This window comes from Peromyscus leucopus, chromosome 2 (assembly GCF_004664715.2).
Source record: "Peromyscus leucopus breed LL Stock chromosome 2, UCI_PerLeu_2.1, whole genome shotgun sequence".
NCBI classification, from domain to species: Eukaryota; Metazoa; Chordata; class Mammalia; order Rodentia; family Cricetidae; genus Peromyscus; species Peromyscus leucopus.
In genome coordinates this window covers 18854870-18872038 of record NC_051064.1, presented here as the reverse complement: position 1 = coordinate 18872038, position 17169 = coordinate 18854870, and the positions used below count along the sequence as shown (strand labels likewise).

At 45.7% G+C, this 17169-nt stretch overlaps 1 protein-coding gene across 1 annotated transcript in view; it reads left to right on the top strand.

Annotated features, from left to right (window-relative positions):
• The window catches only part of Cdh17 (cadherin 17), a 69309-nt gene that overhangs the window by 38870 nt on the left and 13270 nt on the right, over positions 1-17169 (top strand). Inside the window, exons 11-15 of the mRNA XM_028871638.2 lie at positions 1389-1465; positions 3376-3567; positions 10072-10316; positions 13516-13646; positions 16103-16342. Coding sequence (XP_028727471.1) covers positions 1389-1465; positions 3376-3567; positions 10072-10316; positions 13516-13646; positions 16103-16342 — 885 coding nt within the window. The remainder of the gene's footprint in view (positions 1-1388; positions 1466-3375; positions 3568-10071; positions 10317-13515; positions 13647-16102; positions 16343-17169) is intronic.

Here is a 17169-nt window from a genome sequence, read left to right as displayed (position 1 = left end):
GTGTGGGGGCGGTGAACAGGGGGTGAGTGGAGGCGTTCACCCTGAATCTTGAAAGGACTTCAGGAGATGGGAAGACCTGTTGTGCTCATAGACAGGGACGAGGGACATGCCACCACTTTCTTCTGTCCTTCCTCCAGTCTCCTGCCAGCCCCCACTGGCAGAACCTAGCTGTTAGTGAAGGACAAGGACATCGCCGATGAGGTTGATCCAGCCTGGATCTGAGCACAGTGCAGAGTAAAAAGCTAGCATGGAATTCTGGCCCCACTATCAGTCATGTGACCTTAAGCGGGCTTCCTAATGTCTCTGCTTCCTGGCTTCTGCATTTAAAAAGTGAATGAGGACGGTAATGGTGCACACATTATGAAGTAACTATGTGAAGAGATGGCAAGGCCTGTCACACAGGCGTGGGACTCACAGAACACTAACGTTTGTGTTGGGTTGAGGACCTTGGTTTTGTTGTTCTCCACATTGTGTAGATGAGCTGATGGGCACAGAGACATACAATGACACCCCATGTTCTCAATCTCTGGTGTATGAAGGGCCAGAATTCAAGTAATGGGGTTCAGAGCCCAGTGCATTGTATCATAGTTCAAAGATGGCAGCACCCTTCTCCCCCAATAAATTACTCTCCTCTGTCATTCTGGCTTCCCCCTAGGCAGCCTCCCACAACATACCTGCCAGCCATGCCCATCTTGGACCTTAGATCCAACTGCTGATTCTAACCAGTCTTTGACTTGTCAAACCACCCTCAAAGCATGTGCCATTTCCCCGGGTTCTGTGAGCTACCTCTCAGTCTCCCTTGGAGGTGCATCATGCCACTTTCTCCCTTACCTGGAGGAGAGGAAAGCCGGGGGCCTTGAACCTCTCTGCCGTGTCAGATGGGACTATCTGGGCAGATGTACTCTGAGAAAAAAAAGACAGCCCGTGAGATGCTCAGCAGTACTGTTGCAAGGGACAGTTTCGCTTTGGACTTCAGAGACTGCGTAGCATCCACCTGTCCCAGAAGGGAGGCTGCTTCACAGAAAAACAGCCATCTTGCATGGTGTGGGAATGCCCTCGCATTGGGCAGTGGGAAGCTCAGGGAAGCATCTCAGGGCCCGGTCTGGCTTCCACCTCCCCTTGATGACCTGCTTGTGGTGAGGTGGGGCACAGAGCAGCCTACATTCACATGAACTGTGAAATTGTGACAGTGGCTGTCACGTCATTTGCCTATCTATATCTATATCTATCTATCTGTCTATAGATATAGATATAGATATATAGGCAAATATAGATAGATAGATAGATAGATAGATATAGATATAGATATATGATTGTATTTTTTACCAAGTCCTGATGCTAATGCATGATTTCCAATGAGAATTCTGTGGTATGACTTTGGTTTTCAGATTTCAAGACCCTCTGTTCTGTGCAAGTCAACGTTATTGATATCAATGACCAGATTCCCATCTTTGAAGTATCAGATGTGAGTAGATGTCACCATTTGTTTTATCGTTAGTTTTATCATATTACTGAATTTGAATAAAACACAAAAATACCAGGTAGCCTGGTCAATGTACCAACAAAAACCAGGGAACATCTTCAGCATAAGTCCTCAGGGATGCTAGGATGTACTGATAGTACCTGGGGATATCTGTTCATAAACTCCTGCTAGCAACTCATTTATTCCAAAGGCTGCTTAAAAGCTACAGCCACAGTCCTCTTCAGATCGAAAGGCGAATGGCTGCTTGTGAATTGTCATAGCGTTTGCATGCAATAGACAGTAGGTGAAGAGCTACTTGATCTTTTCCAAGCATTTGGCATAAAATATTAGCATCAGAAATACTAACAACTTGCCGGGCGGTGGTGGTGCATGCCTTTAATCCCAGCACTCGGGGAGGCAGAGGCAGGTGGATCTTTGTGAGTTCGAGGCCAGCCTGGTCTCCAAAGCAAGTTCCAGGAAAGGCGCAAAGCTACACAGAGAAACCCTGTCTTGGGGGAAAAAAAAGAAATACTAACAACTTTAACTCATTTTGTATTTAACCAGGTAAGAGGAAAGGGCAAGGGAAAAAAATCTCTGGCTTAAGCCTAAAAATGTGTTCCATATATTTGTGATAATTCGAATTAGGTGTAGAGTAAGAAGTATCAATGTAGAAAGGACATCAAGGCAAATGCTATAGTCATGGAGTGGCATTATCATTGCTCCCTTAAAAGGGATGTCTTGATTTATTTAGCTCAAGGGAGAGTGAAGACCATTTGATTAGCTTGTTATGTTAGAAGTCAGTTTTGAGGCAGTCCAGAGCCCTCTGATGGTGTTCATAAATCAAAACAGGGACAAGGCTGTGACAAAGAAGGGAATTGATTTATGGTAGGGCTCAGAACCGTAAGAAGTGTGATGAGATGTAACTTGTCTAACAGGCACTGAGGTTAAGCAAGCATGAAATAAAGAACTCATTTCTTCTCAGCCTCCATCCTCTAGGGCATTTTATCCCTTTCCCATGTTGTGTCTTCCCTGCATTTCACCAGACTGTGGTCAAGCAGATTGAGCAGAAAAATTCTGCAGTGGAGACTTTAAAAGCTTGGAGATGCAAACCTGGCTGGAGAGGAAGTGGGCTTTCTTATTCTGTTGCCAGCATTGTCTCTTGGACCCTGGCTGTTACCATTTTGAGATCATGATGTGGGAAGAGTGGGCTTCAGGGGAACCAGAATGCTTTATGGGAGAGTGAGGAGCATGGGCTCTGGAGGTTTGGGTTTTGTCACACCATGTTGGCCTGGGTGGGGGTGACCCTTGCCAAACATCACTGGAAGGTTTGCCGCCTCCAGGGTATTTTGCTGCTCATCTTTCACAAGCACTGGTACCAGGCATTCAGGGGCTTTACATGTACCATCTCTCTTAAAACGATAGGTTGCATTTTCCCATTAGACAAGTGATCAAGCCCATGTTTAAAGAAATGTGATAACTACATCACTCAACCAACAAATAGCAAGTTTAGGATTAGTGGCCAACTCTGACTTCAGTGTTTTGAGCTCTTAATCTCTATTGCTTAGCAGATTCAAGAATTAGAAGTATCTGTCACTTCATAGGCATTTCACATATTATGACTATTTATATCATTATTATTCAAATAATTATAGTTATTAAGCGTGTTGGATGTTGGAGGGGAAATCTATTTTAGAATCCTTCTAGAATGTCTAAGATGTTCTGTTTCTTGGTATAGACTTCAGTTCACAAGTACAAACGATGTTAAAGCAACTGTATCGTGTTCATGGGAAACTGGGCTTGGTGTTAGTGTCAGCTGTGACCTCAGCCCTGAACCCAGGGGCACTTGTGCTTTGGCAGTTAAGCTCGCTGACAGTGGACACTGTGTTTCCTTTCCCTCCCCGTTTCTTCCTCAGTATGGAAACATGACTCTCCCTGAAGACGCAGCCATCGGATCCACCATCTTAGTCATCCAAGCCACGGACGCTGATGAGCCCTTTACAGGGAGCTCTAAAATCCTGTACAAGATCGTACAGGGAGACGCTGAGGGAAGACTGGAAGTCATCACAGACCCCCAGACCAACGCAGGATACGTCAAGATTAAAAAGGTAGAGAGCTCACTTAATGGTTTTTATTAATTAAATTTATTCATTTATTTTTATATCCTGACTGCAGTTTCCCCACCCTGTCCTCCTCCCATTCCTCCCCCACCTCCCATCTGCCCCTTCCATTCACTCCTCTGTTTCTGTTCAGAAAGGGGCAGGTCTCCCATGAGTATCAACAAAGCATGGCTTATAAGACTAAGCTCCTCCCCTTGTATTAATGCTGGGCAAAGTGACCAGAGTGTTAGGAACAGCCCCTGCTACCACTGCTAGGAGTCCCACAAGTAGACTAAGCTGCTCAAGGGACCTAGGCTTCCGTGCAGGTTCCCAGACTCTGTGAGCTCCTATGAGCCCAGGTTAGTTGTTCCTGTGGGTTCCCTTGTGATGACCTTGACCCCCACCACCCATCCCCCCAGCAGAATTCCTTGAGCTTGGCCCAGTGCTTGACTGTGGGCCTGCATCTGTTTCCATCAGTTGCTGGGTGAGCCTCTCTGATGACAATTGGGGTAGTCATCAATCTATGAGTATAGCAGAATTTCATTAGGCATCATTACATTGACATTTTTTTCCTCCAATCATGTTTGATTCTATCCCAGGTCTCTGGACCATCCAGCTTGGGGCTGATCTGTCTGCAATATCTACTGTTCCTAGATTTTAAGGTGGCTGTGGCTGTAGGGTTAGGACAATGACTGGCATTTTCAGATTTCTTTTGGGACAATTTGGAACTCGATGCTGTAAAAACCTGGCAAGAAGATGCCTCAGTTCCTCTTCTCTTTGTACCTTGAGTGAGGATGGGATTTTAGATTCATTTCTTATTTTTAGGTGTGTGTGTGTGTGTGTGTGTGTGTGTGTGTGTGTGTGTGTGTGTGTCTGCAAATGCCCATGAAGGCCAGAAGAGGTCATACAATGTGTGTAACTGGAAATCATTGTACTCCAGGGATGAGACTGTAGATGCACGTTCCTTAAGTGATTAGCATGCCCCCATACAGAGCTACGCAGGAAGGTGACCTGAAGTTTTAAGACAGAAGACACAGATGTGAAATGGGAAAGGGATGGCAGACTTTTATCCTGCTTTTAGCTAACCTGTGAGTCCAAATGAGGGCTCAGTGTTTTCACCAAAAGGAGCTTGGAAGAACTGCAACTCCATCCTTCATGGCATTGCCCTGTTTTCCCCATTTCTAGAAAGACTGGAGAGTTTGGAGATAAAGTAGTAATTCAAAGTTCCCACTTCTTTCTCCAGGGTCCCTCCAACCTTCCCCCAGCCTGCTCCTATCCCTCACCATGTACCTGAGTCTTGATTCTTTCTTCTGTAGCTGCTGGGTTTGTGTTAGAACTCATAAGGGTTTACCAGATGTCTCATTTGGAGCCAACACACAACATCATCCAATAGGTGTTGAGCACTTTTCACAGGGGGCTTTCAAAGCCTTCCAGTTAAGTGGAGAGAGGGCAACAGAGAATCTGCTGAAATACTGCCTGCTGGTTGGGGCTGCAAAGGAAAAGCCGAGGACAGTTTGGAACTAGAGTAATGGAAAGCTGAAAGCAAATGCCGCAAGTGAAGGCCAAGTAGAGCAGTTGCCCAGAAAATGAAAAAGAGCAAAGGTAAAGATGATGGCGGCTCTGAGCTGAGCCACAGGCTAGCCCCTGATGCTTAAATGTGAAATGGTGCCCACAGTCCTGTGTGTTTGCACACTTACTCTCAAGCTGGTGCCGTTTTGCAAGGTTGTGGAACCTCCAGGAGGTGAGGCATTGCTGGAGGCAGTGGTTCACTAGGGCCAGAGCTAAGAAGTTTTATAGCCCAGCCTTCCTGGCCGTCTAGTTCTTTGCTTTCTGGCTGCAGACAGGACATGGCCAGCCACACCTTCCTTGCTGTGGTGATGTGCCTCTCCTTAAGTGGTGAGCCAAAATGGCTCCTTCCTCCCTTACGCTGCCTCTTGTCCAGTATTTGGTCACAGCAACAAGAAGAGATTGCACAGTTGTCACTCACACCCCATGTGACGAAGGTGCCCCCGGGCTCTGCAGAGTTCAGGGTGTAACACCCAGAGCCCGAGGAAGTCCGTCATTTGGAGGAGGAGCCATCACAGCTCCCCTTCCATTCCTGGCTAGCTCCACAGAGAGCGAACCTGGGGAGGAGAGGGAAGGGGCCCCTGCCAAGCACGGTGGTGTGATTCTCTTTCTCCTCCGCCACTCTAGGCTGTCAGGGAAGCTAGGGGGACATATGTCATTTCTTTTCTTTGTGATATCTTATCATGTACCACCCCCAGCTAACTTGACCATGTGTGGTTGGATCCTTCTGTAGGGGAGAACTATAGTTATCCTTCTGCATAAACCTTATATGAGGTGGGATTATAGTGGCCACTCACCAAACTCTTCTCATCCTGATTTTGTATGTTGCTGTACTTCCCATGTCTAGAATATCACTTGACACATGATACATGAAGGTATTAAGTGTTGCTAGACTGATGAATAATTGAAATTTGTTTCATGTACAATTACTAATAGTCACACAAGCAACTGCTGAACCTGCATGTTAGGGTCCTGAAGTCTCAGCTCTCTGTTCCCCAGGCACTGTAACAACAGAACTTGAGTGACAAAATTTGGCAGGCTGATCACTGTAAGGTAATCTCGGAACACAGCTGGAGTCCTGGAACTCTGAAGGGTACAAACTGTACCAGAGGCTTAAACTCCTGTTTGCAGTGATCAAGAGAGATACTGCATTTTAAACCCAGCTAAGTTCTTAAACACGCTCTTCCCCATAACACCAAGCATATCTCTGCAAGAGTGTTTTGCCAATGGACAGACACAGCGCTGATGGACAGGGTAGCCGAAGGTTTCCATGGCTTCCTCTGGAGCAGGGACCTTAGATTAGGGTCTTAGTGCTAAGCAAAACAAACCCTCAGGGGTGGAGTTTTGCTTAGGATGTACCAACTTTTAGCCCATTGGATATAGAAGAGCATGAGACAAATGTATATGTTCATATTTTGTTTGTTGGAGTGTGGATTTGGTGTAAGTGTATGGTGTATGCTCACATGTGAGGGTGCATGAGGAGGCCAGAGGAGGATGTTGAGCATCCTCTGTATTACTTGCCTCCTTATTCCCTTGAGACAAGGTCTCTCACTGAGCCTGGAGGTAGGCTGGCAGCCAGCAAGCCCCACAGATATCCCTGTCTCCAGTGACACACATGGCCACGCCTAGCCCCAACCCCGTCTTATAACATGGGCACTGGAGTTTGGAACTCAGTTTCTTGTTCAGCAAGCACTGTTATCCACTAAGCCTTCTCCCTACCCTCACCCACAATGAGTGGTTTTGCCAAAGCGGCTCACACTGGTTACAAACTCCATAAGGTGGTTTCTTAAGAATGGCTCAGTCTTGCTTGTATGCTCTTGTTTATGGATATGTCAAGGGGCCAATCAGTCACTTTTAAAGGTCAATCACTTTGGGGTGTGATTAAACACACCCCTGAACCAGGGGCTGCACCACAGCCTCTTCAGAAGAAAGCCCAGAAACCAGGGATTTTGAAAAGGTTCCTATGCAATGCTCTGGAGTCCTGGGGTCGTGGATGATCAGGCTCTCAGGGCTGGGCTGGTGTCAATAGCGAGGATTGGTGTTTGTTATTGTTTATTATCCTAGTACTTCCTGGTACATCAGTATTTCTCCTGAGACCTCCTTTCTCAAAATTCGGAGTTTGCTTTGGTTTTTACTTTTATATAATTTTTTCCCCTTCCCCACTATGGGCAGTCCTTTTGAATTCTTGAGTCATGGATGCTTTAGCTCGGGCATCACCTGCAAAGCCAGTGTGCGCATGGTTTCTGTGTGGTGGAAATGTGAAATGTCCTGCCCTGGACCCCTGCTCTCAGCATGGTGTCTGTTTCCAGACAGAATCTAAATCCCTAACTTGGCCTTTTAAGGCAGTTGGGCGCAGAGGGGGAGTCTGGACAGAGGCAGGTTTTCTGCTTATCTGATGAACGTGTCCCCATGGGTCTCTTGGCTGTCTTCATCCACCGTGAAAGCCTGCATGGATGGATTCAGCAGTGTCTGTTGAGAGTTGCTAATTTAGTGCCTTCCATTCGAGCTTTCCATGGTTGTTGCAGCAGGGCTGCTTGGGTGGTGGTCAGATGTGAAGGCTAGGTAGAGAGTACAGCCGCTCAGCAGTAAACTCCCTTTGTGTCCTGTCTCTCTGTTCACTAAGTATTGAGGGAAGACTTCTGAAACCCAGCCTGGCCTTGCAGGTCAAGAATCAAGTCTCATGTCTTTGGCTCGATGTCTAGCATTCTCTGCCATCTTTCTCTTTCGGCCTTGTGTGATCTGTTCCAGCGCCACAGCGCCTCTTCATCTGTAGACATGGGCGCTCATCACCTTACCCCTGTAGCTCTAGAGCCGGAGTGGATGGAAAAGCTAGGCAGGAGACTCAAGGCTTGTGTGGTGACCAGGGTGGAAGTCTTCATTTGCCTAGGTGTGTAGACAGTTGTGATGTCTACTTGAGACTGGAGTAGAGCCACTGCTGTGGCAGGCTGGTACCATATCAAGTTGGAGTCCCATCTGTTTCTGTCTCCTTGGGTTGACTTTCTAGGGGGTTCTTCCTTCCTGCTGGGTTTACTGGACTCTTACTTTAGCTGGACACCATTGTAGTGACCCTCTGGGATTTGGAGTGATTCCCAGGATTTCTGAGCACACAAGAGTCCTATTAGACCATTGATCATTAGATCAATAAGCCATTGATGCCCAGCAGCCAATGGGCACTTATTTCTATGAACAGCCTCTCCTTTTATTAAATAAATGTCATTGCTTCCTATGTTTTCCTGCAAGTGACCCTGACTGATGATTCTCTCTCCCAGGTTTCTCATTGTGCTTATGAATTAGGGGTTTAGTTGTCAGAATATATGTATGGGTGAGGGATTTCTTAGGGAAAGGATGGTCTCTATAATTTTCTCTCCATTGAAACTGTCAAGGATCAAGCCTTATCTGTGTATCCTCTAGCTGCTATACTATGGGTACTGTGTGTCAGGAAGATGGGAAGTGAGAGGAACATGCCTCAGTTCTTCCTGTCGCAGAGCTGATGGCCAGCGATGACACAGAATAGTAACACAGCTAAAGCCCTGGCTTGGGTGCTGTGCAGCTGCAGAGGAGGTGAAGCTTGCCTGTCTCAGGCTCGGTGGTGGGATGAGGGAAAGGGATGAGGGAAAGGGATGAGGAGAACAGTACTGATCAACTCCTGAGGGAGAATTCCTTTGATGTCAGGATGGCGAGCTGAGTCAATGCCGTGTGTGTCTGTCTGTTGCTCCATGAGTGGCTATCACGACCTGTGTAGCTGCTGAGAAAATGACATAAGGTCAGGCCCACATATCTCAAGTCCTCCAGGGGTGTGTGTCTAGATAAAGTCACGGCTGCTGCTTCCTCCATATAGCTTTTGGTTTTGCTTTGGTCCTCCTTAGTTTTTGAGGTTTTAGGTCCCTTTGAGAATTTGACCAGCTGACTGGGGCCAGCAAGATGGCCCGGTGGATGAAGACACTCACTCCACAAGCCTGACAACCTGTTTGATCCTTGGGACCCATGTGGGAAAAGGAGAGAACTGACTCCCACATGTTGTCTTTTGATCTTGGTACATGTATCATGCGTGTATGTACCAGCATACATACACATACATACAAACAAATAATGGGATTTTAAAAGCCCATATGTCCTCATCCTAGAATAAGAAACACACACACACACACACACACACACACACACACACACACACACACACACACACGCAGTATTGAGATTTCAGTTTCCGGGGGTTTAGAGTCCTATGGGATCCTCAAGTCCAGAGATAGTGGCCTATGGCAGGGGTTATCAGCCCTTCTTGGTCTTTCTCCTCTTAGCGAACTGTGGACTTTGCTTAGAGGGGGACATGCAGTCCCATAGGGCCAGTTGTTCATAAGATAGCTAAGTCTTCCTGTGCTGGCACATGTAGTTAAGCCTATGCTTGAAAACTTCCAGAATTGGGAATGGACCACTCTCTGAATCAACTCTTTCTTTCTTAGGTAGCCTGCTGGTTAAATTCTCCCACACATGAGCCAGAAACAGTGTCCTGTTCTCATTCCTGGTCCTCTCTGGCCATGTGGAATGGGAACACATCCTCCTCCTGGCATGGCCTCCGCTCCCCTCTCCTAGAATCTCTTACCTCGGGTCTTGGGCTCTGAATTCCCCATACCACGTGGACATCTCGGTTGTATGAATATTTTTCTAGCTGTCCTTGCCTGAGGAGAATAAAGTTTTTGCTGAGGGATGAGCAGGGTGTCCCAGGGTTAAATGAATCTGAGGAGGGCTGTGCTAGAGTCTCTCTTCCAGGACAGTCCATGGAAACACTCAGCGCCCTGATCACACCTGAAGTAAAGCTGTGTTTTTGGTTTTTCCCTGTGGTTTTCTTGAGAAGCACTTTTAGGTTAAGACTGTATGAGTTTTGAAGCAATGAATCCTTTAAGGGGCAACTCACTCCGAGGTTAACTTCTCTTGTTTTCTCCTCCACAGCCTCTAGACTTTGAAACCGAACCAGTTACCAGCATTGTGTTCCAAGCAGAAAACCCTGAGCCGCTGGTGGCCAACGTAATGTACAATGCTAGTTCTTTTGCCTCGTTCAAGCTGTTTGTGACGGATGTGAACGAAGTACCTGTGTTTCCCCAACTTATATTCCAAGCAAAAGTCAGCGAGGATGCTGCTGTAGGCACGAAAGTGGGCAATGTGACTGCCAGGGATCCTGAAGGCCTGCCTGTGAGGTACGGGACAGCAGAGCTGTGCAGGCCTGCTTGTGTGCCACAGCCACAGCCAGGGAGCTAAGGAGGTCTGGGAAGTGGAGAAGCGTCATGTACTGGCTTCAGGACTGAGCCAATGGAGCAGAAATCAGAAGCAAGGTCTCTGACCTTGGTTCAGTGTTTCAGACATGGGGCATCAAGTGCCATTCTGTCCCCTTGATGCAGGCCTCAGCTGAGATCAGTAAAGTCAGGAGGTGCCCCCGCCCAAGATTGGGTGAACCACGGCCAGTTCCCGAGTCTGAACTGTTGGGGTTCTGGAGAAAGCTCCTGAGAGAAAGTGGACTGGAGTTGTAGAGAGGTAAAAGCCCAAGTGAGTAGAGAAGGCCACCTTACAGGCCAAAGGGATTGTCTTAGATGTAGGGATCTTGGGCTCCCCTTTTCCCTGGAGAGCTAGTCTGGGACAGTAAGACTCATTCCTCTCATTCCCAGAGAGACTAGTGCTCAAGGTGAGATGCTAACCAATGTGTAAATATTCCCATCTCAGCCATTCTCAATCTCCCCCCCTCTTTTTTGGTGCAACAGCCCCCACATACACTTGCCTCAATAATATACAATGATTAATTTGCTCACCACATGCACATATACACATTTGTATAATACCTATATGATCTTAAAGATCACATGGTTAGTAAGCATAGACAGGACTCGAACTCAGATCTTCTGCTTGCCTTGTACAATATTGTCCAGAACGTATATGGCAAACAAATACTTCAGCATGACTAGCTGGTGCATGTAGTTTCAAATGACAAGTCTTTAAGTTTCTCTACACACTTGAGTGAAGTCTTACTTCCTATTGAGCTGTCCTAGAGACACGTAGGTTCAGTTATATGACTTAACTGATTATCTTGCATGGAGTGTGTTACTAGTTTGCTTACTAAAACAAAAAGTGTGAAGCAGGTAACTTTATTTTTAAGAAAGGCAGTTTATTTAGCTCATAGCTCTGGACATTTATGGAGACAGCGCCAGCACAGGCAGGTGTGAAGGCCTTGCATGATTATTAGCCAAGGGCAACACCAGCAAAGGGAAAGAATCACATTGCAGACCGGAATCTGGACCGCTGAGGTCTCACAAGACCCAAGGACAGCCCGTTTGGCCCTACCTCTCAAGGGTCTTGCACATAGCAAACTCACCACCCGAGAATGAGGCTTCTAACATGAGGACTTTTTTGGGCAACAAAGTTACCAAGGAGTGAGGGTTATACTGCATTATTCAGTGTAGAAATGACTCTGTACCTCCGATTCACAAGTCATGATGGGATCCAAAGTATCTAAATTCACAGCCCATTACTGTCTAAGAGCTGCCTCTGCCTCCTTCAAAAATATTGGTTGTAATTAAAAGATAAAATTAATATATTTACTGGCCAGAGGTTTGTGCATGTCAGTACAGAGAAAACAAAAGCATTTAAAGAAATTCCTCTGGTGGGTCAAAAACTGGTATAGAACATAAAACCACAGAGTTGCAGCCAGAAGATGAGGTTGGCAAAGAGAGCCGGAGAAAGGGTGTTCCATAAGATATGTTTCTGGACCGCAAATGAATGAGGAATAATCAAGCCAACCCAGATGCACAGACTCCAAAGTTGTGGACTGAGGAGTTTAACTCTCCAGCTGGGTAAACTAGATGAGCCCATCAGCACCAGCCGACCCAATCCAGCCCAGCTTCAAACATGATAGACCCCATTGCTGACACAGATCCAGAGCCAAGCATTTCTGACTCCTTCCAGTGTGGTCCGCAGCATTGCCGGCTCCGTTTAGAACCCAGCCTTTCCCACTGGCCCTACCTGCCCCATCTGAGTCAACTTGTGCACCACCATCTGCAAGAGTCTTTAAAACACAGCAGGCCGATTGTCCAGCTCCTCCTCAGATCCTGCCGGGGCTTCTCACTTCTGTCACGGTGAGATCCCAACTACCAGGGAGCTCACGTCTATCACCTACACACAAACATGAATGCAGTACTGGACATATACAACATGCTAAAAATATACTGAGGGAAATTAATTTGATTAAATATAATTTTAATCATTCCTATTCCTGGACATGTGGGCTAACAGAATTTTAAAAATTATAGACAATGTTTTGAAGCCATGCATGCATGCAGTTCTTTAATTCCTATTAAATTTGTATTGAGTTGGCACTTCCAGGAGTGGGAATAAATGGTGTATAGATATAGACAGTCATGATGTGACCCTTTACAAAAAGCTAAACTCACTGGTTTTCCTCAGGCCAGACTTGTTTCTCTCAAATCATCTTTCTACATCTACCAATGAGTTCTCTTGAAGACACAGTTTCAGCCAGGTCACTTTTCCACTCCATGCAGCTTGGTGGCTGCCTCTGGCTTCTATGCTCTGGCTTCCTCAGTCTCCGTGGCCTCATCTTTCCCGTCCACCGCTGCCCACGCAGATCGGTGCAGTGTGCGTGCACCAGCCTGGTCTTGGTCCCTCCGTTCTGGTTTGTGTATCTTTGAGGCACCTTTTTGTCTGTGTCAACATCTCCTTCAGAAGCTTTTCTCAGTCTATTCAACCTTGTTGTGATTCCAACACTTACACTGTATCTGCCGCACTTTCCTGGAATTACCCATGTGTCTAAAGGCCACTTCAGTCAACTGTTGCCTTGGTCCTGTCCACTGAAGTTAATGTAGGGAGTGTTGTACTGGAAGGTTTCAGAAGACACTCACTTCAGTTTGACATCTTTGATTGCTAGGAAAGTATAAACTTTTCTGCCAGAGTTTGTCACTCTGCCGTGCATAATAAAACAATCACAGAACCATGCTGTCGGAGCAGTGGTTCTCAACCTTCCTAATGCTGTGGCCCTTGAATACAGTTCCTCATGGTGTGGTGACCCCTAAACATAAAATTTTCATTGCTGCTTCTTCACAGTAATTTTGCTACTGTTAAGAATTGCAATGTAAATATCTGTGTTTTTCAATGGTCTTAGGAGACTTCTGTGAAGGGGTCATTTGACATCCAAGGGGTCACGATCCACACATTGAGAACAGCTGCTATAAAGGCAGCCCTTCTTCTAAAGAGATATGTAAATGTGGTGCTGACTTGGTGATTCTGCTCCATGGTACATCCAAATGATAATGTTATATAGTAGTATAAATGCACAGACTATCTTTCATTTTCATTCAAAGTAACACATTTTCTTCTGCACTTCCCTTTATGAAGTTATTCACTGAGCGGCGATAAGAGAGGTTGGCTTAAAATCGACTCTGTAACCGGCGAGATACTCAGCGCGGCTCCACTGGACAGGGAAACAGAAAGTCTGTATCGGGTACAAGTGGTGGCCACTGAAATAGGTGAGCAAAACCAAACCAAACCAGGTTATTAGGAAACACATCAATAAAAATAAGAGGGAGGGCAAGAGAATTGATAAGGTTAAAAATCACTGCTGAGTATAACCATAAAGACAGGGTGAGACAGGTACAAAGGTGTGCATGCGTACATACGTGTGCATGCATGCGCGTGTGCATGCATGCATGTTCAATTCTTAATGATTGTGTTAGAGAACACTTGGGCCAATATGGGCTTCTACCAGCAGAGTTTCCCTGAGGCTGAAGGGAATTAGGGATGATGCCAGCTCTGGTTTCCTGCAGGGACTAGAGCCTCTTCTAGTAAAGTTCTAGAGTCCTTAGCTAACCTCTCTCACTACCTCCTCAGAGGAGACTGAGGGCTTCTACCAAACAGGAAATTCAAGGCCCACTGAGCCTTACATTACAGCCCTCACTGCTCATGATGTTTTGGAGCAGAAGATACTTTATGCGAGGCTGTCTACCAGAAAGCTCATGCAGTAGTGACCTGGGAGTCCATCCTTGGGGATTCTGATTCAGCAGGTGTCAGGGGACCTGGGCATCTGCTGTTTGGATGAGGCAAGATGGACTTTTGAAAGAGAAGACAATTACACAGATATGCCAGGATGTTTGAGCCATCCCTGCATAATCCTTACATCCTATTTAATTCAGTTGTGATACAAGTTGTCTACTCACGCTGAACATGGAGTTCCAGGAAAATGTTCAGATTAAAGTAAAGATAACTCACAGGAATAGTATGCTAACCAGGAATTAAGGCTGGTAATTAAAACATTGAGTGTCTTTAAATGGAATTTTCCATCTTGCAGTAGGAATTCTGTTGATCTTAAGCTGATTAGCTAGTAATGTATCTGCTTAGCTTATTAAAAAGGATGAGAGTGGAACAAATTACTACCAAACCAATACAGTTTTAGACCAAAAAATAATAAACTTTAAAAATACAAAGCCCTAAATTAGAGGCAAACACAGGGAGCAGAGAAAGGAATCATAAAAATGTATGGGAAAAGATGGAGACCAGAATGACCATAGTCACAGCGAGCAGACACAGGGCTGTCCCAGCGAGCAGACACAGAGCTGTCCCAGTGAGCAGACACAGGGCTGTCCCAGCGAGCAGACACAGAGCTGTCCCAGCGAGCAGACACGGAGCTGTCCCAGCGAGCAGACACAGAGCTGCAGGCTGTTGTTGGAAGGGAAGTACAAGTGGACAGGCCTTGGCTGAGACAGGCAGTTGTTTCCGTCACTGGCTGTGCATTCCACTATCAGGTTGTCTATGTTCACTTGGTGATTTAAAAGCTCCCAGTAAGTCCAAGGGAGGTTTCTGGCTAAACCTTGATGCCATGCCCTCCCCTTGAACCCACAAGAATTGACACTTCACTTTGCACGAGTTTCGTAAGTGGTTCTCACATTTTAGAAGTTTCATGGATTGTGACCATGAGCCAAAACCATGTTACATTTTCAGTTGTTGGCACTGAAATCATAATGTAAATAGACCAAACAACTTCAAGGACTTCAGTGGACTCGTCTTTGCTTTAAGAACAGCCAGAGACATTTTTGTGAAGACAAGCAAGAAAATAAGGCTTCCTGGAATCAAAGCAGGAGCCAGAAAACAGCTTAGGGGAACGGAAGTAGTCCCGCCATTGATGCGCTGTCTGCATGAGGTTAGGTGAGGACAGTCAGGGTCCACTACACCACACTGGAACTCCTGTGTGCTTCTGTTAGTGCCCAAACTTTATGCATAAAGAGACCAAACACTGAGAAATTGATTTACCCAAGAGCACACGGCTACCAGTGGGTCACTACCATAGCATGGCAACCGTTTGTGTACAACCGTTTGCTACTTTTGTTTACCCGTGCGTGAGACCTTCACAAAGCCACAAGCTTCTCAGTAGAAGACAGATGAAGCTCAGAAAGCTGAGTTGGGATGCTTAAGGCAATGGTAAGTGATAGAGAGTTCGGCTGGTGATCATCCTCTCTCAGGTGCACTCGCTGTATGAACTCAGCTAAGTTATACAGCTTCTGAGTGTCACTGTGCACACACACACACACATTCTGTTAGTATTACTGTTTAAACATTTAAAACATTTTTATTACATTCTATTTGCGTGTGTGTGTGTGTGTGTGTGTGTGTGTGTGTGTGTGTGTGTGTGTACACATCAAAGATGAATTTATAGGAGTTAGTTCTCCTTCCTCCATGTGGCTTTCAGGGATTAAACCCATGCTGCCAGCTCTGGCAGGAAATGCCTTCAGCCACTGAGTCATCTTGGAGGTTCCATTTAAACACTTTTACCAGTACTAAAATTAGGTCTGTAATTCTAAAAACTTCTTTCTACTACTTTAATAGACCTGACCATTTAAATATTGATTCTTTTAAAGGAAAGAGAAACATGCTTCCTTGTGAAGGATGATGATAATGCTTGAAATGATGTTCTAACCTTTCAATTTCTCAGGTGGGTCCTCTTTGAGCTCCACGGCGGATTTCCACCTGGCACTCACTGATGTGAATGACAACCCCCCACGCTTGGCTAAGGACTACACAGGCTTGTTCTTCTGCCATCCCCTCAGTACCCCCGAAAGTCTCATCTTTGAGGTAACTGATGACGACCAGCAGTCACTTTGGAGGTCCCAGTTTACATTTGCCCTTGGCAGAGAGAGCTTACAGAATGACTGGGAAGTCTCCAAAATCAATGGTGAGTTTTCAAATGTACAAGGAGAAAAATCAATGATGGATGAAGGAATAATGGTCCCCCAACCCCCTCCCTTGGCTGGCTTTATAACTCAACATAGAATTTTCTTCTTGCTCCAAGAAAGCAATTCATGCTCTGGAAACACACAGGAAAAGTCTTCAAAGCCCCAAGCTTTGTGGGAAGGGAAGTTTGACACCCCACATCCTGGCTGGTGTACATGGATAGATGGATAATTTGAACATCAGTTGTAAATTTCTAGTGAAGCCTGAGAAACAGATTTTATAATAAATTTTATTCAAACACAATTAATATACAGCAAATAACAGTTGAGCAATGTGTACAACTTTATAATAATATCTGTCTATCCATATATATCATTACATATATAAGATCAGCACAATCAAGTCGATATTTTGCACTCTAAGTTTTTATCTTACCTTATTTTTTATTACCCCTGCCCACCCCGTTAAGCCCACCCTATTTTCTCAGCCAGCGATCAGTCTTTGTGTTGCTCCAAATCTATGTTATTTGTGTCAATTCATATTCTTCCATCTTCTTCCACCCAGTATGGTTATTTGGGGATGCATTCTTGTTTCGTGTTCCAGAGCTTCATTTCTTCATTGTGCAGTAGTGATAAGACAACTTAGCGTTCATCTCTCGAAGACTGTTAGTTTCTGGGCACACATGTGGGCAAGTGTTTGGTAGGAACGTGCCCTTCCATGTTTCTCAAGTTGTTGAATGCCTGCATCATTTAGAAGGTTACTGCTTTGCTAGTTAAGAACAGGTCGGACTATTTTCCAGCTTGCTCTTTGCATTGTACGTTCCCACCA